The sequence below is a fragment of the Erpetoichthys calabaricus genome, chromosome 6 (genome assembly GCF_900747795.2).
Source record: "Erpetoichthys calabaricus chromosome 6, fErpCal1.3, whole genome shotgun sequence".
NCBI classification, from domain to species: domain Eukaryota; kingdom Metazoa; phylum Chordata; class Cladistia; order Polypteriformes; family Polypteridae; genus Erpetoichthys; species Erpetoichthys calabaricus.
The window spans coordinates 86,290,932-86,315,931 of NC_041399.2; the positions used below are offsets into that span (position 1 = coordinate 86,290,932).

Below are 25,000 nucleotides of genomic sequence, written 5' to 3' on the forward strand. Positions count from 1 at the left end.
GCTGTACGCAAATCCACAATCGGTTTCATATTGTTTTCGTACCTTATCAATTGTGTAATATGTTTTTTGAACAGGTTTGATTCATCGAAGTGATCACTCCTGCTGCGTTCAGTCACTTCACGTGAGCCGCTCTCTTGTGTGATGTTGCGATGTCCACGGGTTAATTTAATGTTAGCTAAGACCCGGCAGTTAAAAGTTTCTCGCTACAGCAATTTTAACTCTGTTACAAAGTGATCCAAACTGTCGTTTATACCTTGTGTCTTCTCATTAAACTTGTATCTCGCGAATATGGCATTGCAAACGGCAGCGGGGGCGTTTGTATAAAGTTAATTTAAACTTACGGTTTACACCGTGCCCGGCAGTTAAAAGTTTCTCGCTACAGCAATTTTAACTCTGTTACAAAGTGATCCAAACTGTCGTTTATACCTCGTGTCTTCTCATTAAACTTGTATCTCGCGAATATGGCATTGCAAACGGCAGCAGGTCAGTTCACGTGCTTACATGGGAGGCGTGATGACGCGATATATTTTGATATATATCAAAATACCCGTGCTTCGCAGCGGCGAAGTACTGCTTTAAAATTTTTATTAAGAAGAAAAGTAAACCTTTTTAAACTGAGGGAAAATGAATTAATAATTATTTGTTAAGGATCTCTTTGTATACCACGTTGTCAGTTCGCCCCTCCGGTTGTAATATGACCAAGCTGTGTGCTGAGCTTACTGTTGAGCATGAAATCTAACGTGGTTTGTGCCCTACTGAATGAAAACAGTTTGCATTTACCTTTTTAATAAAAGGTGAGCTTTTAAGCTTGAGAAATCACCCCGTAAATGCACACGTTTAATTGCACATGTGTTAATATGTATGCTTACACAGTATTAAAAGACACTCAACAATTAACGTCATTTACCTTCGTTCCCGCGTTTGACTCGTGCTGTAAATCTCTTCCTTGTTTTCAGTTCACATGATTACGTAGGAGGCGTGATGACGCGATACGTGACTCCGCCTCCTCCATTTGAGTATATGGACAAAAAACAGGTTCCAATTATGACCATGATGCGTAGAATTTCGAAATGAAACCTGCCTACCTTTTGTAAGTAACCTGTAAGGAATGAGCCTGCCAAATTTCAGCCTTCTACCTACACGGGAAGTTGGAGAATGAGTGAGTGAGTGAGTGAGTCAGGGCTTTGCCTTTTATTAGTATAGATAAGGTGTCACATCTAACAGCAATGGTGGAAGATGGCAGGCTGAAAGCAGATCCTTCAGGCCATAAAGCAAATGTTTGGGTTCATTTTTGGAAAAAATAAATAAACACATACATACATACAGTGACACAGAGCAACTTGGAAAAAAGCCAAGATATAAGCAAAATGTGTAGTTCAGGGGTCAAGTAGTACAGGGGTCAAGTATTGTGGCAGTACCACAAATTTCAAAAATTATTTAATGAGGCGTGAAAATGTGATGATGAGGTATGCATAAACATTTTATTCAGACTACAGTATAATAGAAAATTTAGCTTCTGATATGGGCTGATGTGTGATACAAGTTAAAAGTAAAAAATTTAATATTGTCATCAGATACAGGCAGGAGAAATGTGTCTCACTCTCAGAAAATCCACTGAAATGGTGGAAATGCATTAATGGCATCATCCCACTATGTCCCATCTATCAAAATGCTTCATTGGAATCCCTGGAACCAGTGCCTATACTCTACAGTGTGAGTAGTGCTGGGCGGTATGACCAAAATTCTGTATCACGGTATTTTTCAAAATTATACTGGTTTCACGGTATTCAACGGTATTTTTTTCCCATGCATGAGTGAATGTTAACCACATTTTCCACTGCAATTACTGCAGTAGACTGGCTAAGAATAACCTATTCCACTGTCATGAGAATTGTACATTGTACAAAAAAACATTTTAATATGCACACAAGTATTAATACAGGTTTGCAAGGCCCCATGAAGTGATAGTTTTCAAGGGGGTGGCACTAATGAAGAGAAGGAATCACATCGCATGACAGTTGCAGTTAAAATATAGAACCTTTTTATTGAACAAATTGTGCAAACAACTTAAACTATAATTTTGACAACATATTTTCAACAATCCAAAGAGGCATTTAGACTTAGTGAAATATCCAGAGGTGCTTGTCAAAAGTTGTATTGCACTGAACATGTCTTAGAAAAGGAATAAATAGTAAATATGTTTTGTAAACCAACTACACTTTCTGTTAATGTTAACAATCTCTGTCCACTGACACATTAAAATGACTTTTTAAACAACTTTACCATCATTAAACGGCATAATATTTAAACTAATAAATAATAACAATAAAATAAATAATAGTGCAACTTCCAGTAATAATACTATTACTTGAAGGCTTCAAGCCCAGGTACATTACACAGTATTCAACAAATAAAATTAAAATAAGTGCAACTTGGTGATGACATCTTTACCAACTGAACCATCATTAAGGCAAATTGCATTAATATGGACCTTGCTTCAAGATAGCCCAGCAGGAATGCACGGCAAGCTGGCTGTCTTTGTGAGACAGGTGCACAGGGGTGAGAGTTGCAGTGACACACAATCTGGTTTGTACCTCGTGTCATCGTAAGTGTCGGTCATCTCAGACGAATGATGCCATGGGTGCATCAGCTACATGAACGTGTGTAGCAGCACAATCGGCTGGGGACCGACCAGTTGATCCCGGTACCTCACTTTCGTTTTCGATCTACATCTCCATATCACTTGCATCAAAATGGGAGTCCGACAAATCAGAGTCTGATTCAGTGATAATATGAAAAAAGTTTTGCTTTGAGCATTCACTTTGGTATCTCTCCACATGCCATTTCAGAAGCTGTTTGCTCTTTGCTACTTATGTATGTGCAGGGTCATCGAGGTCAAATCAACAAAGCTAACTTTCCTTCTAGCAAAAGTGTATTGAAAAGCGCTGTAACAACAAGATCACTGATCTCTATTGCTTGCTAGCTAGACTGAGGCATCTCACAACTTTAGCTCGACAGCATTTGCAGTAAATAGTTGTTTGTTCCACATCCAACCTTACAGACAGACAGACACTTTATTAAAACCTTAAAAAGACCTTTTAAAATCAAAGTATCTCCAGACAACAGACACGGCTCCTTTTTTCGGCAAAAGTTATTCTGTGTCATCATGTTCAACTTTATCGTCTGCTACAGTTTCAGTTTAGGAATTTTCTCTGTTCATTTTCACTGCTCAATACCTCCATTAAGGCATGTACTCCGTTGCATGTGTGTTTAGCAGTATAGCAGTGAAAAAGGTCCCCCCTTAAACAGTTTCCCATTGCGCCACATTCCAAATGTTGTTTAGGCTATTTAAACCGGTATTGTGGTATAAGAAAAATCCACATCATAACAAAAATAAAAAACGGTTTTCGGTATGAATTGGTATACCTCCCAGCAAGTGTGAGGCATCATTACTGCACAAAGAACTTTTGGCATAAATATCTTTTAATGTCTAAGAAATGAACAGACCTCACTGAATGCTTTGTTTTAACCTTTTTCACTGCCACAGAGAAGACTATGTGCGGAGTAGGTTATTACTTACTATTAATATTTGAAGATGTTAAGAAAAATACCTTTCTTTTTTACATTGTAATAAACAATATCTGGTAACTACAGTTCATTGTCTTGTTTGTTGGATAAATAAAAAGGAAGTTCAAACTGGCAGCTGTTAATGTTTAACATTAGTCTATTTGAACAACTGTTTTAAAAAGAAATATTGCAAAATTAAATCAAAATGAAATTAAATTGAACGGGTCTCTTGTGAATTGAAATCTGATTGAACTGGGAGGTCAGAGCTGATTCCCAGACCTAGTTAGAGTAATATGAATAACCAAAATACATTAGCTGGCTTTACTTTAACTACCAAGTTTCAATCAACAGTCCTCACAATCAAGATAGGTGTAGTTATGGTGTGGTTCCTGTTGACTCCAAGTAAATGTGATACTTTGTCCCAATCCCTCTAGTTTGGCTTTCTCCAGCACACATGGAAGGTTTTTCAGTGTGCTTTTCCTCTTCCAAGAACTCTTCTTCTTCATTGTTTTGGTCACACCTTTTGATTGCCGAGAGTACTGTAGTTTTCTCTGAGGTTTCACACATAGCGGTCCTCATTTGTCAGCATAAAATTTATGTCTGCTGGGTAGCCAGCGATCAGTTGACTTTCTTCTCCAGCTAAATGAACACATTGCTTTATGTAAGGTCTCTCTTGCTTGTGCACCTTGAGTTATATTAGCAAAACTTGGACTTTCTGTGGCCCCCACATCCAACTCCATTACACAGGGTCTTCCACGACAACACTAGGTTGCCCAAGTGAGTAAAAGAGATTGCTCAAAGCTTTGTTATGGCCATACCATAGGCAACAGAGGTCCTACTATGGAGCAAAAGTTATGGCCAGACCAAGAGCAGAGAGAGCATACAGAGAGCAACCTTGTATAACCAAATAAACAAGCACCAAGTAAGCTATAAATCAGATACAGATTTACCAGTTTAACTGGGTAACAGGCCAGAAATCTTACAAAAGCATTTAAATGTGGTCCTGAATAAGGCATCATCGGGCCAGTGCTTTTGACAAACGATTAAAAGGGGAAATATAATTCATATAAGGCATCATCGGGCCAGTGCTTTTGACAAACGATTAAAAGGGGAAATATAATTCATATATTTTTGCTCTCTTAATAGTCAAAATAGAGAAAAGGAAAACAAATGTCAGCTTAGATTTCAATTTTGTGTCGTTTGTTTAATGACTTGTCTCCTTTTCTGTATAATCTCTATCATCTATAATCCTTGTTTAAAAAATGAATTGGATTTTTTTAAAAAAAAATGTGAGCATGTCTGGGATATTTATCAAAAAAGTGGTCTGTCAGCTGGCTAACTAGTTCCCTTTATTACTTCAGTAAAAAAATGCTATCTGTGCATCCTGCCTCAATAAGTGATGGCCTGCACGGAACTGCTGACAATACTTCTAACAATAGCATTACTAATTTTGCCACATCATTTGTGGAAAAAGAATTATATCTTTTTTTTTTTTTTTTTTAAATACCAATAACAATAAGAATAAGATGCAAGCCTTACAATTTTCTAATTAGATACTGCACAATCTTTTGAACCATAAAAGAATGCCTACCAAAGAAATTATTTTTTGCTGCATTTTCTGAGGCTAATACTTTTATTATGATCACACACGACAAACTTGATAATCTTTTAGCAGCTTGCCTAATATTAATAAAAAAAAAAAATTGAGCAATTTGCACATTTCTGACCAACTATTAAAAAAAAAAACAAAAAAACATTGCAATAAATAATTAACAACAACACAATCATGTTCAACTTTTTTTTTTTGTTCTGCATTTTTTAACAAATATGGTTTAAATAATTAATGGATATTAATTATGTTACACAAAGAGAGGCTTAAAATGATGCACTAAATCTATATTGTTAACAGTAAACAGACCTTAAGAGACCAATGAACATATACAGGTCTAACATGTAAAAGTTTACACTTAGAACTTTCTATGAAGTGCAGCAGACGATCTAAACTTTGTTTAGTGGACAGAAAGTGATTCATTGGCTACTGAGTCTGTTCCATTGAACAGCATTAAAAAGAAGAAAAAAAGCTTTTGGTAAAGCATTCTATATAGCCTATGAGGTGGGCCAGATCAGGAAAAATGTAGAGAAAAGATTCAAAAGGCCTGAGATTATATAATCAAGAACATTATTTTAAAAATGACATACAAAAAACTTATGTCTACACTTATAGGGACAGCACACACACCCTAATGATTATAAAAAGGATTATTGCTTTGAGATCAAGTTGAAAGCCGATAACAACAATACAAAACAATATACAACAGCTGTCCAAGTCAAAAGATCTCATTGTTTTACACCACTGTTAAACCATTAAGACAGAAAAAGTAATTTTGCAATGGCAGAATGGTGTGGAATCTCTTCAATACTCTTCCAGATGTTCTGAGGCTGTTCTGGTAGCTAACAGTAGCCCAACATGCAATTCACACATTCACTTAACTGTAATATATTAGTCCATATTTAAAAACCTGCAGCATACTTTGCCAATTCATTTACAAGTCTTAAAGGACACTTCTTTAGCACACTATTTTGAAATTTGTTACTATCATTAAATGGACGTCTTATATTAAATGCCAAATTATCACAAATACTTCACTACAAATTGAAAACAAAGGTTTTCACATCACCATGACCTTAAATTATTAGTAAGCAGAACATCAAATACAAATAGTTTTTTCTATAGGCATTGACTTACATAAATAGAGTCTTGTTGATACCGTAAAAAGAGATTGTGCATAATAGCCCCTTCATGAAGATCATTCAGTATGGCCATATCTTCCACTCCCGTGGTACTTGTGGAGTGCATAACAGCCACTTTCTGCCTGGTAAGGGCATTTTGTTTGTATGTAAATACCTAAAAAAGTAAAGAGACAGACAATAAGAACAAATCAAAACAAAGACTATCTAAAGAAAAGCATTATTAGCATTCAAAAGTCCAAGAACCACGTCACAAAGTAAAGTACTAACAGTAAAGAAAGTGACAGTAATATTTTTTGTTGCTACACTGCAACAGCCTCTATTAAATGTCACAGTAATGAACAATTAACCTTTAGTCAAAATATATCTCATATCATATATATTATACAATATTATACATCTTTTTTCCTGGAATTTAACCCACAGTAAATACATTTTTGCAGCAAATAGGAGGAGCACACAACTTTTATAAGGATGCAAGTTATGCAAGTACTTGTACGATTCTGGTTGTATAAAACACATTTAGATACTTGTACAAAACACAATACTGGTTCACTCCACAATAAAATATTTCCAGACAAAGTAAGTATTACATAGTAAGAGATAGTAAGAGATTACATCTTGCCTGAAGAAGGGGCCTGAGTTGCCTCGAAAGCTTGCATATTGTAATCTTTAGTTAGCCAATAAAAGGTGTCATTTTGCTTGGCTTTTCTCTACAGACATAGTAAGAATTTTTTTATAATACATGTCCATGATCTTTTATGTGGAATTCCAAATCAGAAAAGCTTTGAAAATTAAAGGTTTTATTTTTTTTGTTTTCTTGGCTTGACAGTGATGGATTTTTTTAAGCATCAACAATCTAGAAATGTTTCCAATAACTTTTGTTTGCAACTTTCAAGTGAATAGACAGGCTGCAGCCTGCTCTAAAACCTGTTGAGCAGCTTTTATCTCTCCAAGTTAGGTCAAGTGGCTCTGTTGTCATATCACCCATACACCATATTGCAGCATACAGTGGCACAAAATAACATTCCTCTGCACAACAGTACAATAAATACATAAACACAGGACAAGTACCAGACATGTTAAGAACTATTAATATCCTAATTAATAATTTTAACCAAAATCCTAACACCATCAAGTCTAACAAATCTTGAAATTGACTGAAAATGAAATACTTTAACTAAATGAGTACCATCTAAATGTTCACATTACAGAAATGAAAAAAGTGGTCTCAAAATCACCTATGATTGATAAAACAATTCAAATGTATGATTAATTTATTTTATTCTCCAATTATGCTTTCCTTTTGCTCCCAGTGTCCAGAAGACACTCAGTTCTATAACCGTCTTTTTAATATATAAACTAAGGCACAATTCTAGTTGTTTTAGCATAAAATTGGAATGCAATCCAAAACAACTGTTCATTTCCATTTGAGCAGGTTTACAGACAAGCTTGTGAGGTGAAGGGACTACGGTGCAAGTTTTAAATGTTGAAATGAAACTAGCAGAGGCTGCTCAGGGATGCGACAATGCTTAGGGTCCTGTGAGGGTGACTTGAGGATATATATTAAAATGGCAGTGTTTTTATGCTAAATTATTTTTCAGTGGTCATAGACAACTGATTAGTTCCCCATTATATGATCACTTTTATGGCATACATTGAATCTAAATCTGTAACTCAGGTCCAAAAGAAAGATTTTGTATTAAGTTTAACATGCCTTGGTGAGGAAGAATTCCTTCCTATTTTAAGTTAGTTAGACAAATATCAATCTACTGGTAGTGTGAAAGACACGTTCATTAGACAACTGAGGATCTCAAGAACACCAGAATATATAAAAATGTTGAGACAGGCCATAGACATTCAGTTCAATGTTAGTCAGTAGAGATAAAAATTTCAAATTTTGAATATTTACTGAATTATTCAGCAAGATTCATCCAATCACCCAAATAAAGTACACATAATACATAATGTATGTTTTTTTTAGGAACAATGTAGCTTTTTTTCAGTTAATTGAACTGTTAAATGGAAACTGTTTCCAAAACTGTTTTCAAAATCATTTAGAAAAATGCATTGTTAATGGTGGAGCTCACTTGAAAAAAAAAATGTTTATGTTGTTTAAGACAAAGTAAATAAGCTGCATTGTAAAGTAAATAAGCTGACCTTTCATACGATGCTTTCAAAAATCATCTTATCCTCACAACACATCCCAAGAAATTCTCTCTCTCAGATTTCCTAAAGTTTAAACTGAATATTTCCACTGACAGTGATATACTTCACAAATCTAGTCCTGTTTTCAACAATAATAGTTGTTTTAGGTTCAAGCTGCAGGAGTTCATTATGTGGAGTTTGCATGTTTTCCCCATGTCCATGTGGGTTTCTTCACTGTACTCTGGCTTCCTCCCACAGTTCAAAGACATGCAGAGTTAGATGGATTAGTGGTGCTGAATTGGCCCTGGTGTGTGTGTGTGTGTGTGTACGTGTTTGTGTTCAACCTGTGATGGAATGGCATCCTGTCCAGTCATCATTTCTGCCTTTCACCTTGTGGTTGTTGGGTTAGGCTTCAGCTTCCACATGACTTTGGTCTGAATAAATAGATTTGAATACAGGTACACAGAGCATTGTTTTAACAATAGGTTAGTTTCCCCCCTTATTTTTTTAAGTAATAATCATGTGAGTAAATATGCTTAAAAGTAAACAAAAACATTTCATTTTTTTATTATATAGCCATGTTGTTTGTCTTTCTATGACTATGATACTAATAACGTAATAATCCCCTTCATGGGATTAAAACATTTTAAGAACTCTAGGTTTAGAAGTTTAAAGCACATACGTAATACTGTCAACCTCTTTCATTTATATGTTTAAAGCACTGAAAGTTGTGCCATATGATTCATGACTTATTCTATTTAGATCACTCTCTTGTTCATCATACATGCAATACAGTAACAATACATTTATTTTAAAATGTATTCATTGCTTTGTACAATTTGATATTGCAATTGTTTAAATCAGATTATATAAACACAATATTAAACTAACAGGCTTATGCATGGCCGGATCTACCATCAGGGAGACTTGAGTGGTCACCCAGGGTCCCTGCTTGCAAAAGGGACCTTTGCATGTGGCAGAAAAAATGCCTAATTACAGAAAAAGTCCAAATATTACTGACAGTACAGACACTCACAGCAATGTGCTATCGAGCACTCACCAGTGCCACACTTTGATCCTGATGAGATAAACCTGTCCAATTAGAATTAAAAAAAAAAACAAAAAAAAAAACTTTCAACACAAAAATCAAGTGGGTTGGGCACAATCAGAGCAGGTGTCTAATGGGTCCCCTTTTATAAGACTAGACATTTGATGTGTTACCATGCCACAAGAGAGAAAATGAATGGGCATTCAAAGTAAGAGTACTGAGAAAAGCGCTATATAAATGTAATGAATTATTATTAAGAGCCCAGTGCTGCCACGAAAGGGAAGATTAAAGAAAGAGAAGTAAAAGACTTTCTTTTGCCAAAAACCATACCATGCTGACATTTAAAAATAAATTAAAAAATAAGTAAATGGTGATTTGAACATGCCATAAACACCGCAGTTAAGAGACAAACAAGAGTGACCTAACAGTAACTAAAAATATTTCATGGATATTCATTAACAGTCCTCTCAGAAAAAAAAGTTGATTTCTTGTAGATTTGTTTCTTATATTCTTTGTAATATACTAATCAACCACATATGATGCCCTTTTAGGGGGGCTAGCTCAACAACATGCTTGCGTCTCTCCCAAAACAATTTCTTTAAAATGGTTTATATATGCACATACATTTAAGTACAAGATGTTACATAATAAATATAAATAATAAAAGAACTGAAATAAAAAAAAAAGTAAAATGTGAAATTGTAAAATGTGGACAGAAACTCACAGATATATTAGGGGTCACAAACTAAGAGCACAGGGGAATACTGTGCCAAAAAATGCATGCAACAACAAATGTGTTCACATTCAATCAGATGATCACAATTCATATTTGCTAGAATGGCTGCAACTGTTTTTCCAATGGTGTGGTTTGTTGTTACTTTTTCCATCTCAGACAGTTACTGTGGTGAAAAATTTTCTGATTTAAGCGTTAGAATTTAATTTGGTGGAACTTAACAAACTAATGGCAAGTTTGTCTGAGTTAAGATGTTATTTACTCCAAGATTTTGCCTGCATTTATTTATGGTCTTTATACACAGATTGGTAGTGATGTATAAATAAGACTAAAATGCCTTGGCATGTTGGAATATTTTAACAGACTTTATGAACTTTACACTCATATATAATAAACTTCAGCAGTGAAAATAAATAGCAGTGAGTGGAAGATTGTTTTTATCAGGGATTGGTATATTAGCCTTTACGCTAAAGAAAGCGGAGCAATAAACTGAAAAAAGTAATCGGAGAAGTCGTCCTGTGCAAATAGACAAACAACAAGAAAAACTACTTTAACACTAGAATCCCTGAAGCCTACAAAAAACTCGTAATCCCGGGCCACCTTAAATTCTTTTGCACCTCTCCATTAGCATCTTTTGTTTTGCAAAAATGTTGATCAGCACAAGCAGCCTGCTTATCCCATCCACCCACTGTCACAGCTCAACTCGGACAAAAATTTCTCCCAGCTCAAGGTTGCTTATCTGGTTGTGAGGTACCTGGAGTTTTATAGGGTAAATAATACAGTGGAACCTCGGGTCATGACCCGAAGTAATTTCCCCCATAGGATTGTATGTAAATACAAGTAATCCGTTCTGGACCATATGTGCTGTATGTAAATATATATATTTTTTAAAGATTTTTAAGCACAAAAATGGTTAATTATACCATAGAATGCACAGTGTAATATAGTAAACTAAATGTTTACTTACTTCTTCTGTAATGTTTACTTCTTCTGCTTGGGCTCTCTCGCTCGCTGTACAGGGAATGCACAGGGAGAGATTGAACATGTGCAGTAATCATCGGTGCATACGAACCGGAAGAGAAACTGGCTTGTTCGTCACCCGAGTGTGTGGTCATGAACAGATGCAAAAGTTTGGCGAACTTTTTGGTCGTAACCCGATTTGTACGTGGTCCGAGACGTTCGTGACCCGAGGTTCCACTGTATATCATTATTTGCAACACATGCGTTTCATGCATGTTCTGTGTCTACCACGATCAATATAAATGTAGAATGACAGGAAATGAGAGGCAAGAAATTTTGAACACATAAATAAAACAAAACTTTTTTTATGCTATAGTACTGACAAAATTTTGACATCAAGTGTATAATGTGTGAAAACTATATAATGTGTGAAAACTAAAGTCCAAATATCAAATGAACACTTTCACAAAAGTTACACATAACACAAAACAACTGCGCTTTTACTCAAGAATATAACAGAAGAAAAAAGCCAAGCAAAATGACACCTTTTATTGGCTAACTGGAAAGATTACAATATGCAAGCTTTCGAGGCAACTCAGGCCCCTTCTTCAGGGGCCTGAGTTGCCTCGAAAGCTTGCATATTGTAATCTTTCCAGTTAGCCAATAAAAGGTGTCATTTTGCTTGGCTTTTCTCTACATTCATAATGGCTAACACGGTACAACACCCTAGTACTACAGAAGAAAAAGAAATTAGTAGGGTACAATGCTGATACGACCGCTTGGGTGGTGCAGCGGTAAGAACTGCTGACTCACAATCAAGAGGATGCTGCTTTGATTCCAGGCACTTTCTAGAATTACCATTTTGAGTGGTGAGCTGCTCTTGTTACTATTATAGAATAAAAATATGCATTTGATTTGAGTCTGTAACAACAGGTGCAAATTTATGGTACTTGTAAAGGTTAGCGTTTATTTATTTTTTTAATTCAGTTTCATTCTCTCAGTCAAGTTCATGCTCCCCCCGATCTCACACTGCTGTTTTAAAATAAAGACATGCTATAACAGAGGTGAACTCAGATGAGGATGAGAATTCTACATTGGAGAAAGAGAACAGAAGTTCTCCCCACAAGAAACATCCACTCACACATAAGAACAATGCAGCTGAACCAGGCGTAAAGGCGAAAGATGGCACCGTTTGGGTGCAGCATAAGGTCAGTGAATCTACCACACGGATATCCTTCAACGAAACAGCAGGGCTTAGAGAGCTCATCAAGGTATCATGTAAAGTTCTGTTTGTGATTGTGTTTTGTGATGGTCTAATATAAAAAGCATTTATATCTCTCTATTATAAAAAAAATCCTGGGAGGGAGATTAGGGAGACGAGACGCGATCTTCTCGGAAGACAATTTGAAATCCTGCGAGAGACACTTTAATGTCACGCGAAAATAATTGTCAAATTAACGTCACGTGAGACAAGTCCATGAGGCAACATTTAAAACAAGTTCACGGACATCTAGCCAAGCAGTTGTTGGAATGCCTTTTGGCAGACAGACATCATGTGCTCCCAGCTCTTACAAAAATGACAAGCAGAAAACGCAGCACGCCAACAGCAACAAGCCAGCAGATGATCCAACTACAACTCCTTAGCGTGTGTTCAGCATCCCCCTTCACAACGCGAGCAGCAGAGACACAAAGTGGCAAAAGGACAGCTGCTGTACAGGCTTTTAAATGATCGACGTGCAGCACGACAAAAAGAACACACAGCTCGCCAGCAGCAGCGGCAGAAAGACAGCAGGTGATCCGACGGCATCTTTTTAGTGTGTGTTCAGCTGCCTCCCCTTCACAACATGAGCAGCGTTATTCATCCTGCGAGAAAGATTTAACCACACCCGGGGCCGGAAATTAAGGACAAGTACTGTTTTTACAAAAATTTTAAAGTAAAAATGAAAATAAGGCATATGTAACAATTCCCATGAAAAAAACAATAAATAAATAATCTCTTTAAATTGTATATCCGGTAAAGGAAACCCGGGGTGGGCGAGCGAAGCGAGCAGGGGGTGGAACCCCCTAGTGTTACTTATATAAAACCCACATCGAATGTTATTTACCTTGATTTGTTTACTTATCTCCCTACAGCATAAAGTCACAAGTACACTGCAGAGCTTCCTGTGTTTGATCGACTCGGGCATGCTGACAAAGTACATGTGCAATGCTACTTCAGTTCACGAATGACTTTAGCTGCAGGTGGAAGCTCCTGTCGCACTTTACACAACTGTTGTTACAGTTCTGCCTTTGTGCAGAAATGGCTCCATAAGCTTTATGACCTTAGTCTCAGAAAGTCTTAGTCCCATGGGATGACTGGGATATTTTCCTGAATAAGAAGTGGTATTGCACATGTACTTTGTCAGCATGCCCGTGTTGATCAAACATAGGAAGCTCTAAACGGAACAAACATGAAATGCATGTGTTCCAAATAGTGATATATTATTTAACCAATACAATTCCAGGCACCTTACACCCATATAAACACTCTTGAGCTCTGAGACTTTTGCAACTGAGTTCAGCTCTTGTGTTTTTCTGGGGGTTTGATGGGATAGCAGGTGTAAAGTAATTTACAGTGGTCAAAAGATTACGAGTTTTTTTGTAGGCTTCAGGGATTCTAGTGTTAAGGAATTTAGACCTTTATTTTGTCATTTAAATTAAAGTATAATGGACACTACTTGAGTTTGGACAGCAAGCTTGTTTAAAATGCAGAAGCTTACACTTTTATTTGGAAAAAGATGAATTTGAAATTGCTGCATAGTAAACAACAGCCTTTTTTGTGTTTATTATCTGTTTCTGTGTGTTACACAGCAGAAGTTTTGGTAAGAAAGAAGTACTGTATAATTAAAACGGTAATCCATATTTTATAATTACACCTCATTTTAAAATGTCTAGCTGATACACTAAAGGAAAAAAACACACACCTGTATAAATATACTAAATGTATAAAAAAACCTTAGTGCAGCGTTTCCCAACCTTGGTCCTGGGGGCACACTGTGGCTGCTGGTTTTTGTTCCAACCAGATTCCTAATCAGTGACAACACCTGATAATACTGATCTCATTTAATTAGCTGGTATTATTTTTCTTTTACTCTACATTCAGAAAAGCACAGCAGCATGATTTTTACATTTATAAGACATTTAGAAATATTTCTGCTTTTGCTATTGATTTAAATGCTTAGCTCTCTTTTGTTGATTTCATTATACTTTGCCCTTTCTCTGTGCAGTTTTTCCCCTTCATTGTATCTTATTAATACCAATTAAAAATGAGTACAGCAGACACGCTGGCAAACAACACTGAATAATCGAAGGCTGCTACTACTTTAGCATCAGACCCACTAATTAGTAAATAATGGTTTAATTAAACAATTAAAATACCTGGAAATTAGAATGAAAATCAAGATGAAAATATGTTAAAAAGAAAAAAAAATACATTATTCCCATATAACTGCTTGGTACATTTTAATATATATATATATATATATATATATATAGTATATATATATATATATATATATATAATATAGTATATATATATATATATATATATATATATATATATATATATATATATATATATATATATATTGACCAAACTTACTTTTCTAATTTCTATATTGTTCCCAAAACACAGAATTTGGGAAATAACACATCACTTAATTTGCCATGGAGTCCAATTAAAAACAGAAGCTGGTTGGAACAAAAACCTGCAGCCACAGTGTGCCCCCAGGACCAAGGTTGGGAAACACTGGTTTAGTACAATTAATGGTTTAAAATGATTAAAACCTTCATGTGCATGTATATTTACAATTAAGTAGTGTTTACTGCCAATATCAATTAATTGATTGATGATATGTGAATAAATTATATTTTATACAGTAAATATATATAGTAGATGCCACGTGGGCTGGACGGGAATCTGGCCAGGGGAGGGAGCAGACCCAGAAGGACCAGAAAGGGTGGACGTAAAGCCCATTAAAATGAAAACATATCACTGGGGTTTCTTTATTCCCCCAGCACGCTAGACGGCAGCAGCCCTGGTTATCAGTGTTCAATGGGAAGTCAGCCGGGCATGCTGGGAAATGTATTTCGGCAGGGCAGCCCTGCTGGGGTCACGGGGTGCTACAAAGATGTGACCCGGAAGTACTTCAATCAGGCAATTGCCCTGGCACCAGAAGTACTCTCAGGTCTGTAATAAAAGGGACCGCACTCCCTTATTCAGGCGAGTCGGAGCTGGGAAGTAGAGAGGCAACACTTGACTGGAGGAGGGCAGTGTGGTGGTGAGAGAGTTATTGTGAGGAGAGAAAACCTGTGTTTTTGTAACTTATCATGAGTGTTGTTAATAAACACACCTGTATTTGCACCCACAACTCTGTGTGTGTTCGTGTTTGGGGCTTGCTAATGCCCCTGGTTCTATCACTTTATATAATATAATGTATATACTGTGTATGTATGTATACATACAGTGGGGCAAAAAAGTATTTAGTCAGCCACCAATTGTGCAAGTTCTCCCACTTAAAAAGATGAAAGAGGCCTGTAATTTTCATCATAGGTATACCTCAACTATGAGAGACAAAATGAGAAAAAAAAATCCAGAAAATCACATTGTCTGATTTTTAAAGAATTTATTTGCAAAATTATGGTGAAAAATAAGTATTTGGTCACCTACAAACAAGCAAGATTTCTGGCTCTCACAGAACTGTAACTTCTTCTGTAAGAGGCTCCTCTGTCCTCCACTCGTTACCTGTATTAATGGCACCTGTTTGAACTTGTTATCAATATAAAAGACACCTGTCCACAACCTCAAACAGTCACACTCCAAACTCCACTATGGCCAAGACCAAAGAGCTGTCAAAGGACACCAGAAACAAAATTGTAGACGTGCACCAGGCTGGGAAGACTGAATCTGCAATAGGTAAGCAGCTTGGTGTGAAGAAATCAACTGTGGGAGCAATTATTAGAAAATGGAAGACATACAAGACCATTGATAATCTCCCTCGATCTGGGGCTCCACGAAAGATCTCACCCCGTGGGGTCGAAATGATCACAAGAACGGTGAGCAAAAATCCCAGAACCACACAGGGGGACCTAGTGAATGACCTGCAGAGAGCTGGGACCAAAGTAACAAAGGCTACCATCAGTAACACACTATGCCGCCAGGGACTCAAATCCTGCAGTGCCAGACGTGTCCCCCTGTTTAAGCCAGTACATGTGCAGGCCCGTCTGAAGTTTGCTAGAGAGCATTTGGATGATCCAGAAGAGGATTGGGAGAATGTCATATGGTCAGATGAAACCAAAATAGAACTTTTTGGTAAAAACTCTACTCGTCGTGTTTGGAGGAAAAAGAATGCTGAGTTGCATCCAAAGAACACCATACCTACTGTAAAGCATGGGGGTGAAAACATCATGCTTTGGGGCTGTTTTTCTGCAAAGGGACCAGAACAACTGATCCGTGTAAAGGAAAGAATGAATGGGGCCATGTATCGTCAGATTCTGAGTGAAAACCTCCTTCCATCAGCAAGGGCATTGAAGACGAAACGTGGCTGGGTCTTTCAGCATGACAATGATCCCAAACACACCGCCCGGGTAACGAAGGAGTGGTTTCGTAAGAAGCATTTCAAGGTCCTGGAGTGGCCTAGCTAGTCTCCAGATCTCAACCCCATAGAAAATCTTTGGAGGGAGTTGAAAGTCTGTGTTGCCCAGCGACAGCCCCAAAACATCACTGCTCTAGAGGAGATTTGCATGGAGGAATGGGCCAAAATACCAGCAACAGTGTGTGAAAACCTTGTGAAGACTTACAGAAAACGTTTGACCTCTGTCATTGCCAACAAAGGGTATATAACAAAGTATTGAGATGAACTTTTGTTATTGACCAAATACTTTTTTTCCACCATAATTTGCAAATAAATTCTTCAAAAATCAGACAATGTGATTTTCTGGATTTTTTTCCCCTCATTTTGTCTCTCATAGTTGAGGTATACGTATGATGAAAATTACAGGCCTCTCTCATCTTTTTAAGTGGGAGAACTTGCACAATTGGTGGCTAACTAAATACTTTTTTGCCCCACTGTATATATTTTATATATTTATATTTTATATATATTTGTATTTAGAGGAAGGTTGAAAACTACTACTTCAGATAGGTACATTGCAAAAAAAAAAAAAATTAAAAAAAAAAACGTAATTATGAGAAGCATTTTCTTTTATGCCAAAAGTATTCGATAAAATATTTTTGTACATATTTTATAAGCACAGTAAATATTTTAAGTAAATTTTATTTATTTTAGTATTATGGTCACTGCAAAATAAGTCTACAGAATTTCATTTTATAAATTAAAAAATGAATTAATACCTGTAGTCTATAGTTTACTTATAAAAATACACTTTAATATAGGACATTACGCTTCTATGCGTCTGGTTATTCAGGAGCTCAGTGTAAAATATTTTTGAAGGGATAAAGAAAAGAAAAAAAAAACGGTATCAGAATAGGCTGATCAAGTACAGTGGAACCTCGGTTCATGAACGTCTCGGTACACGACCAAAAAGTTTGCCAAACTTTTGCCTCGGTTCACGACCACACACTCGGTATACGAACAAGCCAGTTTCCCTTTCGGTTTGTGCGCACCGATGATTTCCGCACGTGTTGCATTGTTCTCGGTCAGACGTGCGTGCTTGCACGTGCCTGCATGTGTGCTTTCACTGTGAACTCTTTGTGCTCTATTTCATTTCCCTTCCGGTTCATACATGCCAATTACTGTATTTAAGCACGTGTTCAGCCTCTCCCTGTTCATTGTTCTCAGTCAGATGTGCGTGCTTTACCTGTTAACTCTTTGTGCTCTACGGTATTTCGTGTGCTTTTGCAGTTAACCATGGCTTCTAAGCAAGTGAAGAGTGGTGAGATGAAAGTTTTGCAGAAAATTGAAATCGACCAAAGAAATTATTGAAAAGTATGAGCGTGGCGTTCATGTTGCTTATCTTGCTGCCGAGTACAAGAAGTCAAAACCTACAATTTCGACTATTCTAAAGCAGAAAGAATCAATTAAAGCAGCTAATGTTGCAAAAGGAGTTACAGTGTTAACCAGGCAGAGGCCTCAAGTGCTGGAAGAGGTCGAAAAACTGTTTACCAGTTTACACATTTACCAATTTCAGAACCCTCGTGCTTTCAAGCAGCACAATGTAAACAAAGCCAGACTGCCAGTAATGTGGAGGGCAAACTCGAAGGGTTGGGTCACAAGGACTTTGTTTTTGGAATGGCTGCACGAGGCTTTCGCTCCCACCAGCTAAACAGCTAAAAACACCACAAACCCAAGAAATCACAAGAGAGAACACCTCAAGGAAAACATCCCTCCATCGCGGAGCCAGACTCTCCCTCAAAACTATAACCTCCTCACTTCATGCCAGACCTCGACTCATGCAAGGTTAGTTTTCTTGGTGGTTTATGGTTAGTTTTTGTATTACGGATTTTTCAAATGTTCATTTTTCGGTTCATAGCGTGATTTGTTGCGATGTTACTTTTCAAATGTTCCTTTTTTTCCCCTGTGCTTAGTGTTTATACAGCGATCGGGTCATAAGGCTATAGCGCAAACTCTTACAATGTTATTTTCTTGGTTGCTTGTGGTTAGTTTTTAAATAAAGTTCGGATTTGTTCAAATGTTCATTTTTTTCCCCCTGTGCTTAGTGTTTATACAGCGATCGGGTCATAAGGCTATAGTGCAAACTCTTACAATGTTATTTTCTTGGTTGCTTGTGGTTGGTTTTTAAATAAAGTTCGGATTTGTTCAAATGTTCCTTTTTATCCCCCCCAACCCCCCCCCCCCATGTTTAAAACTCATTAAAAAAAGTGTTTATACAGCGATCGGGTTGTAAGGCTATAGCGCGAACTGCTGCAATGTTACAGAGAGAGAGAGAGAGAGCTGGATCGCGTGCTGCTGAGAGAGAGAGAAAGAGCGAGAGAGCGCGTGTAGCTGAGAGCGAGCCTGCACGTGCAGCTGAGCAGGGAGCCTGGGTGTTTGTGTCAGTGTTATTCAATGTTTTTACATTAGTTTACTATTACACTGTGCATTCTATGGTGTAATTAACTATATTTGTGCTCAAAAATCTTTAAAAAAAATATATTTACATACAGTTCGTATGGTCTGGAATGGATCAATTGTATTTACATACAATCCTATGGGGGAAATTGCTTCGGTTCACGACCACAGGTTTGGAACGAATTATGGTCGTGAACTGCGGTTCCACTGTGACATGAAAATCGGTGATCAGTATCGGCCTTAAAAAATCAGATTGAAGAATTACTCACTCAACCAACATCCAACTTGTCGTCCCTTGGGAGGCATCGTGTTGATTGCTTCAGTTTATCACCAGCACTGCCAAAGGTAAAACTGATAACTAATTGAGTGATCATACACTGACCATACACCAGCTACTAAGCTAGCAGCTTACCCATTATGGAGATTTTAGCATTGCTGTTAGCACCACCAGTTATATTCGTTGACACACGAGAATGAAGGCACTAAACAGATGGACATGGTAATAAAACTATGCACTATTTATGATGCTTTCTATTTTTGCATGTAAATTCCATTATTATCAAACAATCTATATTACTAAACCACAGTTTAATTTATGCACGGACGGCGGACGCACCGCATGCGCACTGCGCCTCAGAGTCATACCCAACGGCTTCCCAGAGTCAGTAGGTGGCGCCCAAACAACACAACCTGTGAACTAAACCTGCTCTATTCCACTGTGCCGTCGGTCTGTGTCAGCAGAGCCAAAGGAGTCATGGCTCCAAATGGAAAGAGCTCAACGATTTGTAATACACAACCGAGCCTGTAGTTCCCAGAGTCAGTGTGTGGTGCCCAAACACCACAACCTGTAAACTACACCTGCTCTAATCCACTGTGCCAGCAGTCAGTGTATGTAAGTTGGAGTATGCTTCCTAACAGTAAACAACTTCTACCTAACAACACAGCCACAGAACAACAAAGACGAGACCACATGGATAAAAACAATACATGGAGGCGCCTACGACGCGCTTCAGACACACCAGAAGCAAAGACGTCACGGCTCCACAATGACAGAGCTCAACTAACGGAAATACAAAACAAGCCCGTATGGATTATGTTTATGTAATTAAATGGAAAACGCATATAAAACCTTCGTCAACAACTTGCCATGGTGACATATTTAAACATTAACATAGAATAACTAGATGCCTCATGACTAGCAGAATCGTATGTCAACGTCGCCGCCATATTGTTAGTGGCACTGCTGTGGAGTGAAGTAATGAATAATGTGCTGCTTGGGATTGTACAAACCGCTGTACGCTCCAAACCAGATCCCGGGGGATTACATTTCATAGGTAAGGCTGAACAATTGTTTTGGTTATATTTGGCCGTTAGAAAATCCCGTTTTATAATCTTTACTTTAGCTAAGCCAGGCTAAGCTAGCAAAGCAATGCGTTTATGTGCTCAAGTGAGCCTCCAAACAACGTTTTGGCTAAACGTATTTAGTCACTATGTGTCTACAAACTTGAAGTTTTTTCTCAAGGAGCACATTGAGGAAACACAGTTTGAAATTGACAACCATCATGTTATGCTCATGTCTTTAGTTGTGTCTGTCTTCCACAAACTAAGGCTGCACCATATTGCCACACTGAATATTCTCAAAGTACAAGATCTGAGTGAGCGAGAGGAGTGTAGTCTGGAGGACATCAGTGAGGTTGTGGAGAGCTTTAAATGTTAAGAGCGGTATTTAGTATTGTATTCTGTAGTTAAGTGGGAGCCAGTGAAGTTGAGAGAGAATAGGTGTAATATGTTCAGTGGATTTACAACAGCAGGATATTATCCTGGCAGCAGAATTTTGAAGAAGTTCTAAGCAATTGATAAGTATTTGTGGGATGCCAGATAGAATACCGTTACAGTAATCTATACGTGACGTGACTCGGGCATTAAACAATTCTTCAGTACTGTGTTGCGTAAGAACAGGACAAAGTCTGGAAATGTTTAGAGGATAGAAGAAGGTAGTCCCCGAAATGTTACTTATATGGGAGGAACGGTTAATAATAATTATAATTATTATTATTTAATAATTGCCATTATTAATGTATAAATAGATATACATAATTGCATTTAAACGATTCGCCAAAATCTATTGTAAACGATACTGTTTTAAACGTTGTTTTTTCATCAGAAAACCCGGTGTCCACGTCTACCTGTATTAGTTTAAATAGCACTTTTGCCACTCGCAATAAGGCTGACGTATCATGTCTACTGGGAAACACAGTGAATGCGGTGTCTATCTATATATGTGTATGTATTTAAACTTGAGGTAGTGGTGACTACTGATAGTGCCAGCAGTCCGCTACTCCACAGTGCCTGCGGTCAGGGGTTCAATTATGATTCCTAACAGCAAAAGACTTCTAGCTAACAACACACCCATAGAAAAACAGAAACGAGACTGCATGGATAAAAACAATGAACAAAGGCGCCTACAACGCGCTTCTCAAACACCAGAACCAAACGAGTCATGACTCCAACAAGACACATCTTTACGACAAATATATTTATTTCATTAAATGAAAACTTTCCCAGCACGCTCCCACCCTCCATGATATTACATCCCTACAAAGACTGAAGGGAACAGAAAGTAATTGCCATTCTTGGATTTGCGATTCTTTAGAGAATCGGGGGTTTACTGGTATCCAAAGACAAAGCAGTTTTAACTGCTGCCCAGCAACTACAGGGGACTACAGTAGTTCTCATTTCCAGCCAGTCACTGCTTGTACAGTTTTCATGTCCACTTTAAAAGACGACCGGCTGTGCACTTCACATTGCCTACAATCTCATTGTCTTCCTCCAAGTGGATTCACTTCAGAAATCCATCCCCAAATGTTGTTAAAGACATTTAATATTTATGGACAAATGTGAATTTCTGTGTCTCATCTGTAGACAGCTAGACAGTAATAGCTGAAAAAAGAAACATTTATGATCACTTAAATTCTTGCACTATATAATAGTTTATTTCTCTATTTTACAAAGATTGCCTACTGCCACTTGCCAAAGCACACAATCAAAAATAAGCAGGCACATAGAATGTAATCAGGTGACAAAAATTGAGAAAACAGGTATCCATTCATTTATCCATCCATCTATCCATCCATCTAACCCACTTAACTGAGAGCAAATTCAACGAGCAGCTGGAGTCTATATCAGCAAGCACTTGATGCAAGGCAGTAAAAATCCATAGACAGGGTACCAGTCTATCACAGGGCTAGCATATACGCGCAGACACATGGCAATTTAGCAGCACCAATTCACATAACCTGCATGTCTTTAAAAGGGAAAATCAAATTAAGAGAAAACATTTTATCCATTTACTACAATACATTAAAATTAAGAAGAATTACCTTAATAATGAAGTCAGGCATCAAAACAAGGTCTATTATGATATTTACCCTTCATTAAATAAATTAAATAAAAATTAATAAGACTATTTGCTTATCCTTTATCAGTTCAAGTTTCATATTCACAGGAATGACCTTTTACTTTTTCTTGGCTTTTCCATCTCTCAAGATCTTTTTTGGACCCATGATGTTTAAGATAATGTCAGAAAACATCAATTAGGGCAACATATATGATATGAATGAACCACAGCACAGAAAAGCAGGATTGGCAGTGAAAATAGCCAAGACTATAATTTAGTGCCATCAAAATCCAGCTCCTCTTCAAACACCAATCTGCATTCCAAACATCCAGCTCCACTCCACTCCACAAGCTACAGATTGAGAAAAAATCAGGAGTTCACTCTAGCAGCACATTACAAAATCATTCCAAACTTGTCTTCAAATTAGGGCTGTCGAAACAAACTTTGCATATAATTCAAATCTATATAAAATTCTTATTAAAAGGGAAACACAGACTTTATTTTTAACCTTGCACTAATTTCGGCATCGTGTTACTCTAGACATGCTATGTTGCAATGCATCTGCATGCGTTTGCAGTAAAACTTCCACAATAGGCGTTCAAATATTTTTACTCATTAGTTTACATTATTTAAAAAACAGATAAAATTTTCACCTCAATGGTCAGCTTTTTAGTTAACAGGTACACTAACAAAAGATTTCAAACACTTCTCCAATACCATGTAAGTATCATTTTGCTAATGCTCCATTTCACTCATGAACCTGACACCTTGGTTTGCAGTTGTTTCAGATTAAAAACATTCAGCACTTACAGCAGCAAACAAAAGCTGGATGAAGTTAATGAAAGTGTTTGCCAAATAAAAAAATATGACAATGGAATACTTAAACATCATTATAATGCAATATTAAGTAAATTCACTTAACTAGACTTGTGAACCATGAATAGACTCATCATTCCACAATGTATAAAATACAAATAGGCACTGAATTCACGTCAATCAAATTTTGTGAAGGAGCATCAGTGCAAAAGTTGTAAGTGTATTTAACACTAGAATTACCAGAGCCTACGAAAAAACTTGTAGATCCGTCCCACCTTAAATCCGTTCGCACCTCTCCTTCAGCGTCTTTTGTCCTGTAAATGTGCCGATTAACACTAGAATTACCAGAGTCTATGAAAAAACTCGTAGATCCGGCCCACCTTAAAACCATTTGCACCTCTCCGCCAGCGTCCTTTGTCCTCTAAATGTGCCGATTAAAAACAAGCTGCAAGCAGCCGGCTATTCCATCCCCCCACCGACTTAGAACGTGCACGAGCATCTCCCAGCTCATGCCTTGATTGATTATCTGGGAGTGAAGTGGAGTTTTAGAGTGGAAATAATAGATTGTTATTTGGAACACATGCATTTCATGTGTGTTCCGTTTCTACAGTAATCTGTGTAAACACATTGTTAAAACAGAAAGTTTTTCATATTTTAGTAGTAAATGTTACAAAATGTAGGCATAAACTATAGAATGTGTGAAGCAGCATGAAGTCCAAACATCAAATAAACACTTTCACAAAAGGTTCAAGAACAATACAACAGCTTCCGTGGTGTAGCGGTAAGATTTATTATCTCAGAGCGCAGCAGGTTTACTGTCCATCAGAGACCTGAGTTTGATTCCCTGTTGAGGAGAGAAGTGTTTTTTTTTTTTTTTTTTTTTTTTTTTTAACCTCAAACGAACATACAATTTATAAATTGGTATGCACTGTCAGTTAATGAGATTGTTATATTTTCATGTGGGATGCTCCTTTTAAAATATTTTTTTAACAATTGAGACTGCAATTAACATGAACAAGTATCTTTATAACTGTTATTTGTAAGATCCATAACACACTGACAGACAGAGCACTGCGTAATAGAGAGACAGACAGGCAGAAAAGTCACTAGATATATAAATAAACAGGTAAGGCACATGTACTGAAAGAAAAAAAAAGATCAACACATCATCCTGCTGCACTGAATAAGCTCACGCGCTCTAACATCTTCCCCCCACCCCCGATCTGACTCTAAGTAACAGAGCAAGTACAGACGCAAACAAAAAGAGCAGCTTACTACTGAAAACAGCAAATATAGGAGTGAGTGGGGATCGAACCAGGGACTCTTGATCACACTTGGTTTGTGTCTGTACTTGCGCTGTTTCTTAGAGTCGTGGGGGGGAAGGGATGTTAGAGCGCGTGAGCTTATTCAGTGTTGCAGGATCAACGCACATGTTGATCTTTTTTTTCTTTCAGTAACAGCTCCAACATAAATCCACACCCGATCTGACGCTGTTCGTTTTCAAATAATATTGC

At 37.2% G+C, this 25,000-nt stretch overlaps 1 protein-coding gene across 1 annotated transcript in view; it reads right to left on the reverse strand.

Moving 5' to 3' along the window:
- Window positions 1-25,000, reverse strand: part of myo10 (myosin X) — a 442,319-nt gene that overhangs the window by 203,287 nt on the left and 214,032 nt on the right. The window contains exon 3 of the mRNA XM_051928931.1: window positions 6,314-6,472. Within this exon, the coding sequence (XP_051784891.1) occupies window positions 6,314-6,472 (159 nt within the window). The remainder of the gene's footprint in view (window positions 1-6,313; window positions 6,473-25,000) is intronic.